Source organism: Scyliorhinus canicula, chromosome 12 (genome assembly GCF_902713615.1).
Source record: "Scyliorhinus canicula chromosome 12, sScyCan1.1, whole genome shotgun sequence".
In the NCBI taxonomy this organism is placed as follows: domain Eukaryota; kingdom Metazoa; phylum Chordata; class Chondrichthyes; order Carcharhiniformes; family Scyliorhinidae; genus Scyliorhinus; species Scyliorhinus canicula.
The window spans coordinates 117,411,906-117,434,402 of record NC_052157.1 but is presented as its reverse complement, the minus strand read 5'-3'; the positions used below and the strand labels follow the sequence as shown (position 1 = coordinate 117,434,402).

The 22,497-nt window shown below is 47.7% G+C and overlaps 1 protein-coding gene across 2 annotated transcripts in view; it reads right to left on the bottom strand.

Moving 5' to 3' along the window:
- The window catches only part of fkbp6 (FKBP prolyl isomerase 6), a 97,043-nt gene that overhangs the window by 10,602 nt on the left and 63,944 nt on the right, over window positions 1-22,497 (bottom strand). For both annotated transcript variants that reach the window (XM_038814962.1, XM_038814963.1), the window contains exons 8-9: window positions 18,100-18,209; window positions 15,885-15,970 (exon numbers count right to left, since the gene is read on the bottom strand). In XM_038814962.1, coding sequence (XP_038670890.1) covers window positions 15,886-15,970; window positions 18,100-18,209 — 195 coding nt within the window. In that variant the 3' untranslated portion in view covers window position 15,885. The remainder of the gene's footprint in view (window positions 1-15,884; window positions 15,971-18,099; window positions 18,210-22,497) is intronic.

The window sequence follows — 22,497 nt, the reverse complement described above, 5'->3', positions numbered from 1 at the left end:
TACGGCCAAGTCAGTGAAGTATGAGATGAATGTTTACTGACAAACTACTCTGGGAGTGCACATTTGCAAGAATGTGCCTACATATCTGTCATGATTTTCAGTTTTGTGAAATGTACACATAAAGTCTGAGGCCATTGTGCTGAGGCTTTGCAGGACATACTTCCAGTACTTGTGTTCAGGCCTTGATATATCAAATACCCATCCTGAGGTTTAAAGTGGTGCACAGGGCGCACCTAACCAGAACCCGAACGAGCAGGTTCTTCCCAGAGGTGGAGGACAAACATGAACGGTGCCAGGGAGGCCCGGCCAACCACGCCACATGTTCTGGGCGTGCCCCTGTCTTGTTGGGTTCTGGACAGCCTTCTTTGAGGTGATGTCCAAAGTTGTGGGGGTGAGGGTCATGCTATGCCCAAAAGTGGCAGTCTTCGGGGTAACGGACCAGCCAGAACTTTATACCGGGAAGGGGGCCGATGCCCTTGCATTTGCTTCCTTCATCGCACGCCGGAGAATCCTGCTCGGCTGGCGATCAGCAGCACCACCCACAGCTGCAGACTGGCTGGCAGACCTATCGAAATTTCTCCATCTGGAGAAGATCAAATACACCATCGGAGGGTCGGACGATGGCTTCCACAAAGCGAGGGGGCAATTCATCAGCCTGTTCCAAGACCTGTTCAAAGGAAGAGACGGGGGAGGGGGGCGGGGGGCGGGAAATCAATAGGTACCAACAGGATCACACAGAGCGGACATGAGGAGGGGACCCAGGGAACGATTGAAGAGGGGGCCCTCTGCGCCCCCCCATAAACCATAAAAACAAAACCATGTTGAACGGTAGATTATAACATCTACTGCAGAAGAAAGGGCCTAAGACAGATCCCAAATAACAGAAAAAGGAAGGGAGAGTGCTTAAGAAACCAGGTCAATTGTAAATAATAACCGTTCTCAATCATCTCCTGTGTCGTGTACAAATGTAAAAATTCAATAAAAATATTTAGAGTAATAGAGTCATGGGTGCACCTACATCTCAGGAACTGCAGCGGTTGAAGAAGGCAACTTACCGCTACCTTCTGAAGGGCAATTAGGGATGGGCAATGAATGCTGGCCAAACTAGCGACGCCCACATTCCGTAAATGAATAAATAAAAAACTCAGTTCACGACCGAGGCACAATGGCAGCTGTGTGTACCATCTACAAGATGCACTGCAAGAACTCAACAAGACTTCTTCAAAAGCACCTTCCAAACCATCGGCCTCCACCTAGAAGGTCACAGGCAGCAGATGCATGGGAACGCCACCACCTCCAAGTAGTCACCACCTTGCCTTGGAACCATATTGCCGTTCCTACCCTTCGCAGGATCAAAGTCCTGGAACTCCCTCCCTAACAGCACTGTGGGTGTACCTGCACTTCAGGGACTGCAGTGATTCAAGAAGGCAGCTAGCTCACCACCACCTTCGCAAGGCAATTAGGGATGGGCAATAAATGCTGGTCTAGCCAACAAAGCCCACAGCCCTTCAAAGAATGAAAAAACAAAAATCACGCTTTTAACGAAGCAGGTTTGAAGATATTCCTTAACCAAATCTGTCATCTCAACATCTGTGTCGCCGCAATGCAAAGAAAACCCATACCCACCCCTCAGTTCAAAATGTTAATCAAAGGCTACAACCCCTGACTGATCTGCACTAATCTCAACACTCAATAGTTGTTTTCGGATACTTGCCAAATGCTGCAAAATTTGTCGTTTGTCTGAGAAAATACTTCAAGCTCGATCAGAGTGGATGAATTGCAGATGTTTACTCACTTGTGTGGAAATGTGATTGGCCATTTATCACTTACAAGGGCCTTATAAAAACTGTCCGTCAGCCAGCATAGTGCCAGACTTCAGGTCCCAGCTGCCAACATTCAAACCGTGTCAACTGCAAGACAGATTCTGTGGATGTTTCTCCATGAAACAGAATCTGCCTCAGGACTCGACTTGATGGGAGTGACAAACCGCTGCTTAAACCAAGTCGGATCAGAATTTATGTGCCGATTTGTTTTTCTCCCCCTCTGATGTGGGCTGATCGCAGGCTCGCCAGTTTCTGGATGATAGTCACGGCACCCAGGCTAGTGTCCCCAGTGGAGATCACTCACTTCACTCGCCACTGCAGTGAATAACTGATACACTGATTGATGAATCCCAAAGTAAATTCACACATACATCAATGTTATAATCCAGGGACACCCACTGAAGAGTGTGGACTGCTCAAGAGAATCAAACTCACACCGTCGCCTGCATAAGCTCGATGACTAAACTTCTCCCAGGGCAGCCTAATCACTGTAAAACAAACTGCACAAATTTTTAAAATTGTTTTGTCTCATTCATAGTTCCCCCCCTCCCCCACCGCCACCCATGTATTGCCTATTTAAACTTTCCCTTTCATTTGGTTTCTAACTATTTTGTTCCCTTTTTCTTCCTCCTCGAAACAAACATAGTTATCTCACATTTCAGTACCTTTCAATAAGTCTCTCATATCCAATCCATCAACTGTCGTGCAGTTTGGTCATTTCCGGAAGTAAAACAAAGCTGTTTTGTGCTCAAGATCTCAAAATCCATTAGCTGTCATCACATTTGAGCTTCTCTAACCAATTCCACTTTCTCACCTTATCTTTGTATTCTGCTCCATCACCCAAGAGAACAACCTGCACATCACAGGAGTGAATTAAGTGAACTTTTGTTGTTCCCTCTCCAAGGCAAGGATAGAATCATAGAATCTCTACAGTGAAGGAGGCCATTCGGCCCATTGGGTCTGCACCAATCCTCTGAAAGAAGCCCACTCTCCTGCCCTATCCCCGTAACCCCACCTAAGCTGGACACCCCTGGACACTAAGGGGCAATTTAGCATGGCCAACCCACCTAACCTGCACACCTTTGGACTGTGAGAGGAAACCGGAGCACCCGGAGGAATCCCACACAGACACGGAGAGAAACAGACAGTGACCCAGGCCGGAATTGAACCTGGGTCCTTGGCACAGTGCGGCAGCAGTGCTAACCACTGTGCCGCCATATATCCTCCCTTAGGGAAGGAGACCAAAACTATTTTTCCAGGTATGGTCTCCCCAAAGCTTTTACAATTACGGCAAGACCTCCTGAGTCTTGAGCTTTATTGTCAGTATGTTGTAGTTTCGACATACCATTTGTCTTCCCAATTGCTTCCTGTATCTGCATGTTAACTTTTTGATTACAAACAAGGCCACTCAAATCCCACTAAGTACAAACATTTACCAGGTCTCGCCATTTAAAATACTATGCTTCACCATTCTTCCCAAAGTGGATAATCTTACACTCCCCATCACAGCGTCTGAGCTGAAAGGGTACAGGAAGTATAAACATGACAAAGCTGCTCAGAAAGTTCCCATATCCACCAGAGTGCTGGCGCTAATCACTTTTCCTGGAGTGGTGAGCTATGTACAACAGTAAGAAGTCTTACAACACCATGTTAAAGTCTGACAACACCAGGTGAGTCACCTGAAGAAGGAGCTACGGTCCGAAAGCTCTTGATTCCAAAGAAACCTGGACTTTAGCCTGGTGTTGTAAGACTTCTTACTGTGCCCACCCTAGTCCAACGGCGGCATCTCCACGTCATGTGTACAGGAAAAGAGAGAACTACTTTGTATTGTATTCAAGAGTAAAGGAGTCTTGTAATTCAGAATATGGTTAATTAGGGACACATTAAGACCTTGTCCAAACCTCAGAAGCTCTTCAAGCACTATTAGTCACCTCCTAGGAGGTAATAGGTTGGAGAGCCTTGGGTTGGAGACCTTTAGGTTAAAATTAAAGGGCCAATTTTATCAGGGGTGTACTTCTGAGGCTGTATAAAGCTCTGGTCAGACCCTATTTGGAATATTGTGAGCAGTTTTGGGCCCCGTATCTAAGGAAGGATGTGCTGCCCTTGGAAAGGGTCCAGAGGAGGTTCACAAGAATGATCCCTGGAATGAAGAACTTGTCGTATGAACGGTTGAGGACTCTGGGTCTGTACTCGTTGGAGTTTAGAAGGATGAGGGGGGATCTTATTGAAACTTACAGGATACTGCGAGGCCTGGATAGAGTGGACTGTGGAGAGGATGTTTCCACTTGTAGGAAAAACTAGAACCAAAGGACACCATCTCAGACTAAAGGGACGATCCTTTAAAATGGAGATCAGGAGGAATTTCTTCAGCCAGAGGGTTGTGAATCTGTGGAACCCTTTACCGCAGAAGGCTGTGAAGGCCAAATTATTGAGTTAGATAGGTTCTTGATTAATAAGGGGATCAAGGGTTATGGGGAGAAGGCAGGAGAATGGCGATGAGAAAATATCAGCCATGAGGAGCTGGTTTAGCACAGTGGGCTAAACAGCTGACTTGTAATGCAGTACAATGCAGAACAATGCCAGCAGCGTGGGTTCAATTCCCGTACCGGCCTCCGTGAACAGGTGCCGGAATGTGGCGACTAGGGGCTTTGCACAGTAACTTCATTGAAGCCTACTTGTGACAATAAGCGATTGTTATTATGATTGAATGGCAGAGCAGACTCGATGGGCGAGTGGCTTAATTCTGCTCCCCTGTTTTATGGTCTCATGGTGCAACTATTACAATCCCAGTGAATATTCCAACTGGACAGGAAAATCCCAGAATAGAACTCTGGCTCAAAAGACTATGGGCGGGATTCTCCGTTGCCCGAAAATCTGGAACAGCGATCGGACGGAGAATAGCACCCAATGCCAAAATCGTGGCAGTTTGACGGTGGGTCGCAATGCTCCGCCCCCTCCAATTTGGTGTCATTGCGCCACGTGCCGCACTTTGTTGCAACTGTGTTCGCATCTCATTATCGGGCCCACTCACAATGCTCCGCTTCCGATGGGCCGAGTTCCTGACGGCATGGTCCACGTGTGGTATCAATCTGGCGTGGTGGCTGTGGAGAGAGTGAGAGGGCGTACAGACAGTGTCCAGCACCGCCACACTTCACCGACAGTGGTGCCGCTGGCCGAGGGGCTGCTGCCAGGGCTGAAGGGAGTAGCGAGGGGTGGCCAGCAGGTGGACTGTTGGGCTGGGGTGGGCGGGTACGTGGTCCAGCACAACTGACGCCACCTTTATGGACGTGATCTGTGCAAGTGTACACGCGGCTGCAGCTTGTCAGTTCTGCGTGTCCCCATCACAACCCGACGATTCCCTCACCGTTTTTTGCGTGTTCTGTGGGTGTTCTATGTGCCGCCGGTGCTAGCCCCATACCAGTAGCGGAACCGGTGCAGGTGTGGCGCCCATTTTTCCGTCGTGGAACTCCACGGATCCTCCATTGCCGTCAGCACTGAGGCTCCGGAACGGAGAATCCAACACTGAAACTTTTGCTTCTTGTTTTAAGAAAATGTGGAGGAACAGAGTCACAGGACTGCTAATTAGTTTTAACAACAAGAATGTTTTTTTAATAACATTAAAAGTTGGATTTTGAGACAATACTCCTCTACTCCTCCATTAGCTTCACAAATATGCACACATTTTGGTTAACATGGTTTTCAAAGTATATCTTAAGCTACAATAGTCTCAGTAACACACAGTCCCTTTAAACACAGACTGGCTGTGGTCAAACTCTCCACTCTGAACCCAAGTGAATGTAGATTTCTCCTCAAAAAGGATGATTGCCACTTGAGAATTTCCAAACTCCACATCCAAAAAAAACAAGTTTCAAAATCCTCTTTCACAACAATGCTTTCTATCAACAGTTTGTATTCCGAAATCCAGTCCTGGTTTTCTAAATTACTCTTTCAAACAAAGCCTCCATTCCACTTTTAACAAATAATCTAGCATCAAGGTTTTGCAAACCCCAGTCGGAATTTCTTTGTCTTGAATTTTGTACAAACTAATCACAATTGCTTTAACTCGCAATGCCCAGACTCTTTTGAAATGACATCATACTTCTGATTTACCTCTGAAGTCTGCTTTCCCTCTTTAACTCTGGTTACTGCTGCTGTCTCTTTCACTCACATTTCACTTTTCCCTTGAATTCTCCTGAACAATACCTTGGTCTATGTTCCCTTAATTTACATCTTTTTAAGACATTCTTTCTGTCCTAACTGCCTGGTTATCTGGACTGTATCTGGTTATTTGGGAAGTTTGCCTATTTGCAGCTCCCTTGTCCTGTCCAGCTTGTCTTCTATTGGCAGAGTTGAGAGATGTTCACTTCCCGATGTCCTATCTTCAATTGCAAACAGATTCAACTAAAACTAAATTCAAAAAGCCTTTTGATCTTAAAAGGTTGCGAAGGAACGGTAATATGCTCCTGCCAGCGTAATTACTTTTCATGCCATAACCCTCTCCAAGCACAAGAGAAGCACAATTTGAATTGAGGAAACCCCCACACATGCAAACACCTTTATCCAGCATGAATCTAACTATAGTTTAATCCTTTCTTACACAGAAATATTAAATTAAACCCACTTTAACCATACCTCATTTCTAATATGTACCAACACAAGTATAAATCCTTTAAAACTACCTTTGTTTTCCTAACACAACATTAAGTTTTCAATATTTAATGAGGTTGATTATCTGAAGGAACTATTTTAGAGATTTGGTCATGTTATACTGGAATGCTGACCCATGTTTTGGATTTGCTCCTATTAGTATGTTATTTGACCTGCCCAGATGCTCAAAGCCCAGCTAACTGTCTGCATAACGTTACCTTTAATTGTACAGTGCTGTACCTTCACCATGGGAGAATCCAATGTCAGTTCGACCAGTGCGCAAGGTTGCCATGAGGAAAGCTCATTTTCTTTGGAAGCCTACAAGAAGCTTGACTGAAAATAGATCGAAGTCAAATGAAACACAGTTATAGACCAGAGTTTGGGAAGCAAATGGAGGATCTCCAACCAGCTATCACGTAACACCACTCTGATAGAGTTCTGTGTGTGATGTGCATCCATTCCACCTCGAGATCGAGTGGAGCATGCACATAGGTTTTAGGTCCATGGCAGCCATTTTGCCAAACCCCTTTGATCAGAGGTTCACTCGCTTGACAACATGGGAGTTTGTTTCGCTCATTTGGATGGCAAGTGAAATGAAGAGTAGTTTTAGCTTTGGTGGCTCTCTCTTTAAAACACAAGTTTGAAAGTCGACTGCTGTTGAGTTCCTTTTTTTTTGGCCTAAATCTATACAAGCGTTGCAAAGATGATTTAAACCGGCCTTTGAACTATAAACCTGAAGGAAGGCACCAACTGTGTGAATTGATTAATTAAGTGCATGACAGCCAGTTATACATAGAACGTAGAACATATAGTGCCAAAGGAGGCCATTCGGCCCATCGAGTCTGCACCGACTTAGGCCCTCACTTCCACCCTATCCCCGTAGCCCTATGACCCCTCCTAGCAATTTTTTGGAAACAAAGGGCAATTTTAGCATGTCCAATCCACCTAACCTGCACGTCTTTGGACTGTGGAAGGAAACCAGAGCACCCGGAGGAAACCCACACACACAGGGAGAAAGTGCAAACTCCACACAGACAGTGACCCAGGCTGGAATTGAACCTGGGTCCTTGGCACAGTGCGGCAGCAGTGCTAACCACTGTGCCACCGTGCCGCCATATGTCCTCCGCACAGACAGTGACCCAGCGGGGAATCAAACCTGGCGCTGTGAAACCACAGTGCTAGCCACTTGTACTACCGTGCTGCCCATTATGTTTGAGTCCAGCTGTTAGTTATTCCAATTCACAATGACTATGAGAATATACGTGATTGAACAGAGAGAATCTGCTGCAACCTTTCATTGAGATAAGTCAAGTTTGTTCAGCTTGTGCCGTGAGAGAAAAAGAAACTTGCATTCATGTGGCAACTTTCACCACCACATAATTCCCTCAAATTGCTTTGCAGCCAATGGAGAATGCTAGAAGCGTAATCACTGTTGTAATGCAGGAACTGGAACAGCTAATTTGCCCGCAGGAAACTCTCACAAAAAGCAATGAGATAATATCCCGACTATTTATTTTTGTGATGTTGATTGAAGAATACCAGGGATAACTCCACTTTTTCAACATTGTGCTGAGGAATCTTTTACATCTGCCTGAGACAGCAATCCCGGTCTCAACTTAACTCACATGAAAGTCAGCACCTCCAGCACCGCAACACTACCTCAGTACTGCAGTGGAGTTTCAGCTTTCTGATTTTGTTTGCCAAAGTCCTGGGGTGGAACTTGAACCTGCAACCTCTGACTGTGGCAAAAGTGTTTATACAAGAAAAGAATCATTGTATAGATCAGTCCAGACATTGAATTGGACTGGTCGCATAAATTCTGCGTCCACAAGGGAGGTCAGAGACTAGGAATCCTGCGGAAAGTAATTCACCTCCTGACTCCCTAAAGCCTGTCCACAATCTACAAGGCATAAGTCAGGCGTGTAACTGGATACTCGCCACTTGCTTGGATGAGTGCAGCTCCTACCACACTCAATAAGTTTGACAACATCCAGGACAAAGCAACCCGCTTGACTGGCACCCCTTCCACAAAAATTCATTCCCTCCTCCACCGATGCACTGTCGCAGCCATGTGCATCATCTGTAAGATGCACTACAGGAACTCGACAAGGCTCCTTTGACAGCACCTTTTAAACCCACGACCACTACCGTCTTCAAGGACAAGAGAAGCAGATACATGGGGGAACCTCACCACCTGAAGACTCTCCTTCAAGTCACTCACCACCCTGACTTGGAAATATATCGCCGTTCCTTCGTTGTCGCTGGGTCCAAATCCTGCCCTAATAGCAGTGGATGTAACTACACCTCCTGGACTGCAGCGGTTCAAGAAGGCAGCTCACCACCACCTTCAAAGTCAATTAAAGATGGGTAATAAAGGCTGGCGTAGTCAACTACGCCCACATGAATAATGAAAAGAATGCCAGGATAGATTGGTATTGAGCCAATCTATTTGCATTTCGTGTGTTTTTTAATATATATTAGATCGTTCTTACTCATTCACTAATTCATGTTTTATTCAATAACGCATGGTTGTTTAATCCTCGGAAGAGATTTGATTTTGCAACCGCCCACAGCTCAGATGGTACACAGCTTCTGAGAGCACAGGTTAATTTCATTAACTGCAATACTCACGAGAAGGATTTCTATTCATAATTCTGGATTCATCGTCAAACGTTTACCTACATATTATTGCTAATAAAGATTCGCTCAGTCAGTGGGAGATGGGGATGGGAACCTAATCTAACCTAGATATGGAAGCTGCAAACTCTGAAGCAAGAAAGTGAAACTGTCCTAAAAGGTGACTTTCCTGCTGAACAGTAAGAAGTCTTACAAACACCAGACTTTTCTGCTGAACTGCAGGCTCTCTCTCACCCTTCCACTGATGTATTGAAGGGTTAGTTCCACAGCACTGCCAGCTTATTGGTCACCTACTCCAGTTGGAACCACCGGTGTTCATGACTAGATGGATATGTCTGCAGGAGTGAGTGGGTAACAATATGGGTGGATATCACCTGATTCACCTCGATAATCAACCAGTGGTACAGTTTTGCATTACACTTCAAAGGAGAGGGGGAATCAGATCAATTTTTCCTTCTATGGGAGGGTATAATATAAAGGAAACATCTGCAACCATCTGATCAATGACCTTTCCTCTGCCGTAAGGTCAGGAACAGGGCTACATTCTGACTATCCCAATGTTCAGCTACATTCAGGCTTGGGCAGACAAGTAACAAATAACATCCCATCGAATCTGCACCGACCCTTCAAAATACTACCCCACATAGGCCCACTCCTTGGCCTCACACCGTACCCTCATCTAAGCTTCGGACACGAAGGGGCAATTTAGCATGACCAATCCACCTAACCTGCACAGATATGGACTGTGGGAGGAAAGTGGAGCACCCGGAGTAGATACAGGGAGAAGGTGCAAAATCTATAGAGTCACCCGAGGTTGGAATCGAACCCGGGTGCCCGACGCTGAGAGGCAGCAGTGTTAGCCATTGTGCCACCATGCTGCTGTGATTAACATCTGTTGAATTGGACTACCCAAAACAACACCATAGTTGACAGTCAGGTGTGCGATGGGATACTCCCCATTTGCCTGGATGAGTGCAACTCCCAACCACACTCAAGAAGCTCGCCACCATCCAGGACAAAGCAGCCCCCTTGATCAGCACCCCATCCGCCATCTTAAACATTCACTACCGATGTACAGTGGCAGCCGCATGTACCAGCTGCAAGATACGTTGCAGCCATTCACCAGGCCTTCTTCCGTAACACCTTCCAAACTTGTGACCGCAGCAGACATAGGGACAGTCCTGTACCCACCAAACTGTACACAGATACGACAGCTCTGTACCCACCAGACTGTACACAGATATGACAGCTCTGTACCCACCAGACTGTACATAGTGACAGCCCTGTACCCACCAAACTGTACACAGTGACAGCCCTGCACCCACCAAACTGTACACAGATATGACAGCTCTGTACCCACCAGACTGTACACAGTGACAGCCCTGCACCCACCAAACTGTACACAGTGACAGCCCTGTACCCACCAAACTGTACAAAGATATGACAGCTCTGTACCCACCAAACTGTACACAGATATGACAGCTCTGTACCCACCAAACTGTACACAGATATGACAGCTCTGTACCCACCAAACTGTACACAGATATGACAGCTCTGTACCCACCAAACTGTACACAGTGACAGACCTGCACCCACCAAACTGTACACAGATATGACAGCTCTGTACCCACCCAAACTGTACACAGATATGACAGCTCTGTACCCACCAAACTGTACACAGATATGACAGCCCTGTACCCACTAACTGTACACAGATATGACAGCTCTGTACCCACCAAACTGTAACACAGATATGACAGCTCTGTACCCACCAGACTGTACACAGATATGACAGCTCTGTACCCGCCAAACTGTACACAGATATGACAGCTCTGTACCCACCAAACTGTACACAGATATGACAGCTCTGTACCCACCAAACTGTACACAGATATGACAGCTCTGTACCCACCAAACTGTACACAGATATGACAGCTCTGTACCCACCAGACTGTACACAGATATGACAGCTCTGTACCACCAGACTGTACACAGATATGACAGCTCTGTACCCACCAGACTGTACATAGTGACCGCCCTGTACCACCAAACTGTACACAGATATGACAGCTCTGTACCCACCAAACTGTACACAGATATGACAGCCCTGTACCCACCAGACTGTACACAGATATGACAGCTCTGTACCCACAGACTGTACACAGATATGACAGCTCTGTACCCACCAGACTGTACACAAATATGACAGCTCTGTACCCACCAAACTGTACATAGTGACAGCCCTGTACCCACCAAACTGTACACAGATATGACAGCCCTGTACCCACCAGACTGTACACAGATATGACAGCTCTGTACCCACCAGACTGTACACAGATATGACAGCTCTGTACCCACCAAACTGTACACAGATATGACAGCTCTGTACCCACCAAACTGTACACAGATACGACAGCTCTGTACCCACCAGACTGTACACAGATATGACAGCCCTGTACCCACCAGACTGTACACAGATATGACAGCTCTGTACCCACCAAACTGTATACAGATACGACAGCTCTGTACCCACCAGACTGTACACAGATATGACAGCTCTGTACCCACCAAACTGTATACAGATATGACAGCCCTGTACCCACCAGACTGTACACAGATACGACAGCTCTGTACCCACCAGACTGTACACAGTGACAGCTCTGTACCCACCAGACTGTACACAGATATGACAGCTCTGTACCACCAGACTGTACATAGTGACAGCCCTGTACCCACCAAACTGTACACAGATATGACAGCTCTGTACCCACCAGACTGTACACAAATATGACAGCTCTGTACCCACCAAACTGTACACAGATATGACAGCTCTGTACCCACCAAACTGTACACAGATATGACAGCCCTGTACCCACCAGACTGTACACAGATATGACAGCTCTGTACCCGCCAAACTGTACACAGATATGACAGCTCTGTACCCACCAGACTGTACACAGATACGACAGCTCTGTACCCACCAAACTGTACACAGATATGACAGCTCTGTACCCACCAGACTGTACACAGATATGACAGCTCTGTACCCACCAGACTGTACATAGTGACAGCCCTGTACCCACCAGACTGTACACAGATATGACAGCTCTGTACCCACCAAACTGTACACAGATATGACAGCTCTGTACCCACCAGACTGTACACAGAATATGACAGCTCTGTACCCACCAGACTGTACATAGTGACAGCCCTGTACCCACCAAACTGTACACAGATATGACAGCTCTGTACCCACCAGACTGTACACAGATATGACAGCTCTGTACCCACCAGACTGTACACAGATATGACAGCTCTGTACCCACCAGACTGTACACAGATATGACAGCCCTGTACCCACCAAACTGTACACAGATATGACAGCTCTGTACCCACCAGACTGTACACAGATATGACAGCCCTGTACCCACCAGACTGTACACAGATACGACAGCTCTGTACCCCACCAGACTGTACACAGTGACAGCCCTGTACCCACCAAACTGTACACAGATATGACAGCCCTGTACCCACCAAACTGTACACAGATATGACAGCTCTGTACCCACCAAACTGTACACAGATATGACAGCCCTGTACCCACCAGACTGTATACAGATATGACAGCTCTGTACCCACCAAACTGTACACAGATATGACAGCTCTGTACCCACCAGACTGTACACAGATATGACAGCTCTGTACCCACCAAACTGTACACAGATATGCCAGCTCTGTACCCACCAAACTGTACACAGATATGACAGCTCTGTACCACCAGACTGTACACAGATATGACAGCTCTGTACCCACCAGACTGTACACAGATATGACAGCTCTGTACCCACCAGACTGTACACAGATATGACAGCTCTGTACCCATCAGACTGTACACAGATATGACAGCTCTGTACCCACCAAACTGTACACAGATATGACGGCTCTGTACCCACCAGACTGTACACAGATATGACAGCTCTGTACCCACCAGACTGTACATAGTGACAGCCCTGTACCCACCAAACTGTACACAGATATGACAGCTCTGTACCCACCAAACTGTACACAGATATGACAGCTCTGTACCCACCAGACTGTACACAGATATGACAGCTCTGTACCCACCAGACTGTACATAGTGACAGCCCTGTACCCACCAAACTGTACACAGATATGACAGCTCTGTACCCACCAAACTGTATACAGATATGACAGCTCTGTACATAGTGACAGCCCTGTACCCACCAGACTGTACACAGATATGACAGCTCTGTACCCACCAGACTGTACACAGATATGACAGCTCTGTACCCACCAAACTGTACACAGATATGACAGCCCTGTACCCCACCAGACTGTACACAGATATGACAGCTCTGTACCCACCAAACTGTACACAGATATGACAGCCCTGTACCCACCAAACTGTACACAGATATGACAGCCCTGTACCCACCAGACTGTACACAGATATGACAGCTCTGTACCCACCAAACTGTATACAGATATGACAGCTCTGTACCCACCAAACTGTACACAGATATGACAGCCCTGTACCCACCAGACTGTACACAGATATGACAGCTCTGTACCCACCAAACTGTACACAGATATGACAGCCCTGTACCCACCAGACTGTACACAAATATGACAGCTCTGTACCCACCAGACTGTACACAGATATGACAGCTCTGTACCCACCAAACTGTACACAGATATGACAGCTCTGTACCCACCAGACTGTACACAGATATGACAGCTCTGTACCCACCAGACTGTACACAGATATGACAGCTCTGTACCCACCAAACTGTACACAGATATGACAGCCCTGTACCCACCAGACTGTACACAGATATGACAGCTCTGTACCACCCAGACTGTACACAGATATGACAGCTCTGTACCCACCAGGACTGTACACAGATATGACAGCTCTGTACCCACCAGACTGTACACAGATATGACAGCTCTGTACCACCAAACTGTACACAGATATGACAGCTCTGTACCCACCAAACTGTACACAGATATGACAGCCCTGTACCCACCAGACCTGTACACAGATATGACAGCTCTGTACCCACCAGACTGTACACAGATATGACAGCTCTGTACCCACCAGACTGTACACAGATATGACAGCTCTGTACCCACCAGACTGTACACAGATATGACAGCTCTGTACCCACCAGACTGTACACAGATATGACAGCCCTGTACCCACCAGACTGTACACAGATATAATGACAGCCGGTACCCACCAGACTGTACACAGATATGACAGCTCTGTACCCACCAAACTGTACACAGATATGACAGCTCTGTACCCACCAAACTGTATACAGATATGACAGCTCTGTACCCACCAAACTGTACACAGATATGACAGCTCTGTACCCACCAAACTGTATACAGATATGACAGCTCTGTACCCACCAAACTGTACACAGATATGACAGCTCTGTACCCACCAAACTGTATACAGATATGACAGCTCTGTACCCACCAAACTGTACACAGATATGACAGCTCTGTACCCACCAAACTGTATACAGATATGACAGCCCTGTACCCACCAGACTGTACATAGTGACAGCCCTGTACCCACCAAACTGTACACAGATATGACAGCTCTGTACCCACCAAACTGTACACAGATATGACAGCTCTGTACCCACCAGACTGTACACAGATATGACAGCCCTGTACCCACCAGACTGTACACAGATATGACAGCTCTGTACCCACCAAACTGTACACAGATATGACAGCTCTGTACCCACCAAACTGTACACAGATATGACAGCTCTGTACCCACCAGACTGTACACAGATATGACAGCTCTGTACCCACCAGACTGTACACAGATATAATGACAGCCGGTACCCACCAGACTGTACATAGTGACAGCCCTTTACCCACCAGTTATATATTGACAGATAGCTATCTACATGTTTTACATCTCAATTGCTAGGGTGTGCATTTGAATCTTCATATTAACAAGAGGAGTTTCTCTGAAGAACCTAGCGGAACAAGATTAAGCATAGCAGACATCTTTACTGGAGAGTTTTCAACATCAGTATCACTCATGTAGACACAAAAAATTACTAATATTCAAGTTTGATCTCTTTCCCATTCATGATCACAGAGCTGTGTACAATTACACTTAACACACAAATCAGGCAGTCATTGGCTGGCATCACAGCCAATATTTCAAATTACCCCAGAAATCCTGGGATGGCATTAAGGGCAGCACTGGCGCTATCAGCCGGAGTAAGAAAGGCAGAGACCCAGAAGCTACATCCCTTCCTGCACCAATTGCTGGACAGCAATTGTGTTGCAAAATTCAAGCAGGTGTCAGGAAAGGATAGACTGTGAGGCCTTCATTGTCAAATTGCCCATTAACATCCAAAATCATCCTAGGAATTACTGGTCAAAAGGCCAAAGAGTGTCTAGTTCACCATCGATCAATCCTGATCAATTTATGCTGCAACAGAGCCAGGCCGGGAGAAAAATCCCAGTGATGGGGAGCTTTAGCAATCAGATTCAGAGCCTCCCGCTCCTCTGAAGCACTCCACACATATCTCAGATTACTCGCGTCCTGTAACCCACACGTTGCAAATGAGTGTAAAACTTCAACACTCAGCATCTGGAAAACCGACAATAAAACAGTTCCCTAGCAGAGGCAGGTTAATAACACCTCAATGCCTCCCTGAAGAAGCAGCACAGTGCCTGCCCGAAGCTTGACTCACAGTCGGAAAGGAAGCAACTCACCTTAGTCCTTCACTGCCGCCGGTTCCCAGGCAGCAAACATCTTGCTACACATTTCCTTCTCCTTCAGGTTCCACTCTCGATAGCAGCTAGTGGGAGGGAAACCAAAAAGAGAGTGATTTATCAGCTGTAAATTACACACTTCTGTGCACCATTTATGGAACATTCCCCCTCACGTTAGGCTTCAGCCTCACCAAAACAATAACATGCCCATTCCTATATTCCCAAAATCCTGGGCTCATTCTCTTCCCGCAATCAGAGCCCATTCCCACAATCGCGGTCCCATGCCCATCCGCACAAACAGGCCCATTCCCACAACCGCATTCCTATTTCCACAATCACAGCTTGATTCCCATTCCCACATCACTGGCCTCTGCCCATTCCCACAACCGGTGGCCCATTTCCATTACCTTGGCCCCATTCCCATCATCACTGGCCCATTTCAATAATCACGGGCTCATTCCGATTATCAGAGGTCAATTCCTACAATCGCCAGCACAATCACCGGTGCAACCCCATTGTCGCCAGCCCATTCCCACAATCGCAAGTCTATTCCCACAATAACAGGTCCATTCCCATACTTGCAGGCCTGTCCCAGTCCCACAATTGCCGGCCAATTCGCATAATCGCTGGCTCATTCCCATTATTGCAAGCCCATTCCCATAATCGGCGGCCTGCTCCCATTATTGCCAAGCCGTTTCCATTCCCACTATCGCGGGCCCATTCCCATAATCGCAGGCCAATTCCCATTCCCACTATCGCGGGCCCATTCCCATAATTGCAGGCCAATTCCCATTCCCACTATCGCGGGCCCATTCCCATAATCGCAGGCCAATTCCCATTCCCACTATCGCGGGCCCATTCCCATAATCGAAGGCCAATTCCCATCCCCATTATCGCAGGCCCATTCCCACATTATTTTTAAGAAACTAACGTTACCATGACGTTACCCGATGACGTGAACAGGGTGGCTAGCCTTGTAGTTTCAGAGTCTCCACTCTCCAGTTGTAGCAATGAAGGACCCAGAACAGATTGCGACAATCACAGCACGATACCCATGCCCAAACCAAACCACAATTATCCTGGCACTCTTATGGAATCATCGATAATTTGAGTTTCTCAAACAAGTCTTTAAACAGGAGCGTGAACAGAATTACTACGCACAGCATGCACCTTCCACCCATTATATTATCACCCATTATGCCAAAGCCCACCAACACCATCCAGTGTCAGAATTGGAGTACTGCAAGAATAAATTACACATCACTCCATCGATACTCTAATTTAATATCACCATCACTGAACTATGCCCAGTGCTTTAATATTAGCATTCTGCAAGGTCTCACCAGTGCTGGTTCCTCCAGCGCATCAACTTTTAAAACATAGAAGCAATTTCCATTGAATGGAATCAGAAAGGTTCTGATGCTCCGGGCCTCTGGCATTCACATTTTTATATAGAAAATCGATATGTGTCCAATCAAACGTTGAACTGTCTGTGAATTAACCCCGAGATACTGCACTGGAGACATGACTGTCCCTCAGTCCCAACATATCTGAACCCAATCGGGAAACCAGAAGCTTACTGGGAGATCCTTATTGCCACGGCAATGCTCTTATTACAACAATGGAATTAATCAGTTTTCTGAGAGTATAAAGAATGATCACTAATTATTGAGGCCATTTTCCAGTGTCTTCCTGACGTAACGGTTAACTATGTGCAGAAAAGTTTTCCAACACACAATCCTGGAAAGTGAGACTCTCTCACCCAGAGCATTCAGAAAATAGCCTAACCACATCCCTTTATTTCAAACCTGCAAATTACTTTTCCCATAACACAAGTCAGCAGGTGAATTATCACTCACAGATTCCACAGTGGTTAGCACTGCTGTCTCACTGTGCCAGGGTCCCAGGTTCGATTCCCGGCTTGGGTCACTGTCTGTGCGGAGTTTGCACGTTCTCCCGTGTCTGCCTGGGTTTCCTCCGGGTGCTCTGGTTTCCTCCCACAGTCAAAATATGTGCAGGTTAGTGGATTGGCCACGGGAAAGTGCTCCTTAAGTGTCCAACGGTTAGGAGGGTTACGGGAATAGGGTGGGGGGGGGGGGGGGGCGCGTGGCTAGGGGGGGTACCCTTTCAGGGGTCAGTGCAGACCCGATAGGCCGAACGGCCTCCTTCTGCACTATTGGGATTCTACAATTCTGAGCGTTCAGTCTCTGCTCACCTGTCCAGCTTCACTAGGGCGCTGTTCACATCAGGGTTGAATGGCTCCAGTTTCTGTGCCCTCAGCAGAAAATTCTTGGATCTGTCGTACTCCAGCATCAGCATACAGGCCTGGCAGAGGACAGCACCACAATGGAAGATTTGTTAACCATAAAAAGGGCAAGGCGCACTCTCCCACACTCAGACCAGACACTACTTCAGCAATTTGTAATTTGCTCCCAGTACGAGGAGTAGCCTGGGGGAATTGAAAAATTCACAAGACTATCCCACTTTGATTTGGGAGAGATTGCTACGATGCATTTCAAAATTCTTCCTGTTCTCCTGCAGGTGATAACTGGTGCTGATCTCAATACCACACGTACCTCACTCGAGCATCCATCCACACGAGCGCCTCATTAGCAAAGACTGGTGGTGTCACAGCTCAACCGTATGCAGACAGGACAAGTCACTTTGGGCGTGTGATTTCCAACACTCTCTTCACTGGGATTTTTCTCACCTCGTATCTGGGGTCTTCTCGGCTATCGAGCTTGGTTGTTCGAATCATATCATAGAATCTTAGAATTTACACTGCAGGAGGCCATTCGGCCGATCGAATCTGCACGGCCCTTGGAGAGAGCACCTTACTTGAGCCCACACTTCCATCCTAAGCCCGTAGCCCCACCGAACCTTTTGGATACTGAGGGGCAATTTAGCATGCCCAATCCACCTAACCTGCGCATCATTGGACTGTGGGAGGAAACCGGAGCACCCGGAGGGAACCCACGCAGGCACGGGGAGAAAGTGCAAACTCCACAGTCACACGAGGCCGGAATTGAACCCGGGACCCTGGAGCTGTAAGGCAGCAGTGCTAACCATGTTCCACCGTCAATTGACAACTTCATTATTTCATCATGCAACGACCAAAATTCCTATGTAAACTGTCCAACAGGAATCACTAGATTAGCAGAAGGAAGTTTGGTGGATGCTTCCCTAGCAAGTTTAAATGCCAGCCAATTCAGCACAGCCTGAGAATTGAAGCTATGCAACACACCCCTGGCCCACAATACACCAAAGACTGCATTCATTAACTGATCAGTGGGGAGCTGGGACTCAAATAGGGCTCATAAAGGTCACTCCCTGGTTTTGCTCAGGATTTTCAAAGTGGCCCAGGTTGTGGATTACCAAAAATTCCCTGAAGTGTGTATGTACTAGCTGCCCTTTCTGCATTCCAGGGAACCAACCCATCCAACAGGCTTAAGAATAGTGGACATCTCCCTGGGCGACTTCAATCTCCCAGGGCAACCCACGGACATGCCACTCTCCGGAATGGCCATCAGGCCCTGCTGAATGCGCACAATTCCCGCGCTCTATCTTCAGCGGATCACTGAGGCATTAATGTGGGGTCAAAATACTCGATGCTAATCTGGATGCCAGGTATAGCCCTCAGACGTCAGGGGCATTTTAACACACTCAGCTATTTATGCCACAAGCTTCCCTCAGCTTGTTCCGCAGCATGAAGATCCGCAGTAAAAAGCCGTCAGGAGGAAGGGGGGTGAGCGAAGGTTCGCCGTCAAGCAGAAGGGTCAGCCCGGCTGCAGGAAAGATGGTGGAGGCTGGGTCTGGCCGCGCCCTTCAAATGGAGATGACCGAGGTGTTGGCTCGGGAGTTTGTAAAGCAGTTTGCCAGGCATATGGAGGTGACGCGGAAAGAGATGATGGCAGCGATGAAGGAGGTGGCGATAGTCCCGGTGAAGGCGGCAGTGTTGAAGACATCGGCCAAGGTACACGCGTGAGCAAAGAGGTCGAAGGGGATGGAGGAAGCTCTATCGCAACTCAGCGACGAGCTCACCTTGATGGGTGAGGAGCTGTGGAGGGTGGTGGAGGCCAACAAAGGACTGAGAGCCAAGGTGGAGGACCTGGTGAACATGTCGAGGTGGCAGAATTTAAGAATTGTGAGTTTGCCCGAGGGGGTGGAGGGCCCGAGGCCGACTGAGCACTTCACGAGGATGTTGGCGGAGTTGCTGAGGGAGGGGGAAGGAACCTCCCCGGTATGAACTGGATCGGACTCATCGGTCACTCAGGCCCAAGCCAAAGACAATTGAGCCGCCAAGGGTGGTCATAATTTATTTTCACAAATTACATGTCAAGGAGAAAGTCCTGAGTTGGGCAAAACAAAGGTGCGAGGTGCAGTGGGCAGGAGTTGGTATTCGTATATACCAGGAATTAACCGTGAAGCTGGCAAGGAGGCGGGCGGCCTTTGGTTGGGTGAAGACGGCACACTACAGCAATGGTGTGAGATTCGGCACGATTTACCCGGCAAAGTTGAGGGTGACCTACAACTCGAAGGACTTCTACTTTGAGACAGTGGAGGCGGCGGAGGAGTTTGTGAATGCTGAAGGACTGCGGTTAAAATGAGAGACGGGACTCGGGTCTGGATTTGGACTGAGGGAAGGTGGGCGAAATGTTGTATATAGTTTCATTTCTTGTCTGTTGTTTTAGGATGTTGATTTGTTTTGTACGAGGGATGGGAATGGTTGGAAGTTTGGGTTTTTTTGGCTGGTTGGTGGGGAAGGGTAGTTTATCCTGTGGTATGGGTTACAGCGGGTAGGTAAGTGAACTTTGGGGCTATTGCAGTTTTCTGGGGTACGTTCTTTTGCACTGGTTTTGTTTGTTTGTCTTTTGTTTTCAGAGACTGAGCATGGCCCTCCACACTAATAAGCGAAGATTGTAAGAAGTCTCAGAACACCAGGCTAAAGTCCAATAGTTTTGTTTCGAATCACTAGCTTTCGGAGCACTGCTCCTTCCTCAGGTGCTCCGAAAGCTAGTGATTTGAAACAAACCCGTTGGACTTTAACCTGGTGTTGTAAGACTTCTTACTGTGCTCATCCCAGTCCAACGCTAGCATCTCCACATCAAAGTGAAGATTGGTTCGTGAACGGGAGTGTGATTGCGGGAGGGGGGGGGGGGGGTGAAAGAGAGCGTAGTCATCAGAACCTGGTCGAACAGGTTTCGATGGGCCTGGGAGGTATGAAAGGTGGGGGATGGGATCGATACTGGCAGAGGTATTTTCAAGAGGAGAGTGGATGGAGGATTTTGGGAGGGGGGGTTTGATGGCAACAAAGGAACGGGGCAAGTCAGGCCCAGTGGGCAAGGCCCGGTGTTATGATGATGGCAGATAGGAGGGGAAGGGGTTGAGACACCCCTGGTCAGAATAGTAACGTGGAACGCGAGGGGATTGGGGGGGACTGGTGAAGAAGTCGAGGGTGTTTGCTCATATAAAGAGCCTAAATATAATAATTAATAATAATCTTGTCACAAGTAGGCTTACAGTAACACTGCAATTAAATTACTGTGAAATTCCTCTAGTCGCCACATTCCGGCGCCTGTGCAGATATACAGAGGGAGAATTCAGAATGTCCAATTCATCTAACAGCATGTCTTTCGAGGGCGAAAGATCAGGTGAGGCTCAGGAAGGGCTGGGTGAGTCAGGTGTTCGAATCTGGATTTGATAGTAAGGTTTTTGGGGGCGGGGGGGGGGGGGGGGGGGGGAAAGAGGTATTGTTGGGCAAGAGTGTGAGGTTTCAGATGGAGAAGATGGTGGCGGTCCAGGGGGGAGGTACGTGACTAATCTGGGGGCATTGCAGGGAGGTTGGTGGTGTTGATGAGAGTATACAGCCCCAACTGGGATGACGTAGGGTTTGCGAAAAGGGCGCTGGGTGCCATCCCCGACACTCATGAGTTAATAGTAGGGAGGAGGAATATGGTGCAAATGCAGGGGATGGACAGGTCACAGCCGCGCTCTGACCCAGTCGGGGGGCACGCAAAGGTGCTGATTGGGCTCATGAGAGAGATGGGAGGAGTGGACTGATGGAGGTTCCTGCATCCAAGGGAGCGGGAGTATTCGTTCTTCTCCCCGGTATATAAAGTGCATTCCAGAATAGACTATTATGTGGTGGGGAAGTCGATATTGGCTGGAGTCAAGAAGTCGGAGTATTCAGCGATAGTGATTTCCGACCATGGGGTGCAATTGGGTGGATGTGGTCCTGGAGAAGGGGGCGGCCCAGAGACAGGGGTGGAGAATGGGGTTGTTGGTGGACTGAAGTTATTGTGATACGATTGGGAGGGCGATTGAGGAATATGTGGGATTCAATTGCACAGAGTACGCTTCGCAGGCGGTGGATTGGGAGGCTCTGAAGGCACTAATGAGGGGGGAGGTGATCTTGTTTAAGGCTAACGAGGACACGGAGGAGAAGGAGGAGTGCCAGAAGTTGATAGAGGAGCTGTTGAAGGTGGACAGGAGTATGCAGGGGATGCTGACCAGGAAGGAGCTCCAGGCAAGGTTTGATTGGCTGTCCATAGGGAAGGCAGTGCACCACTTGAGATGGGTGAGGGGAACAGTCTAAGAATATGGGAGAGAAGGT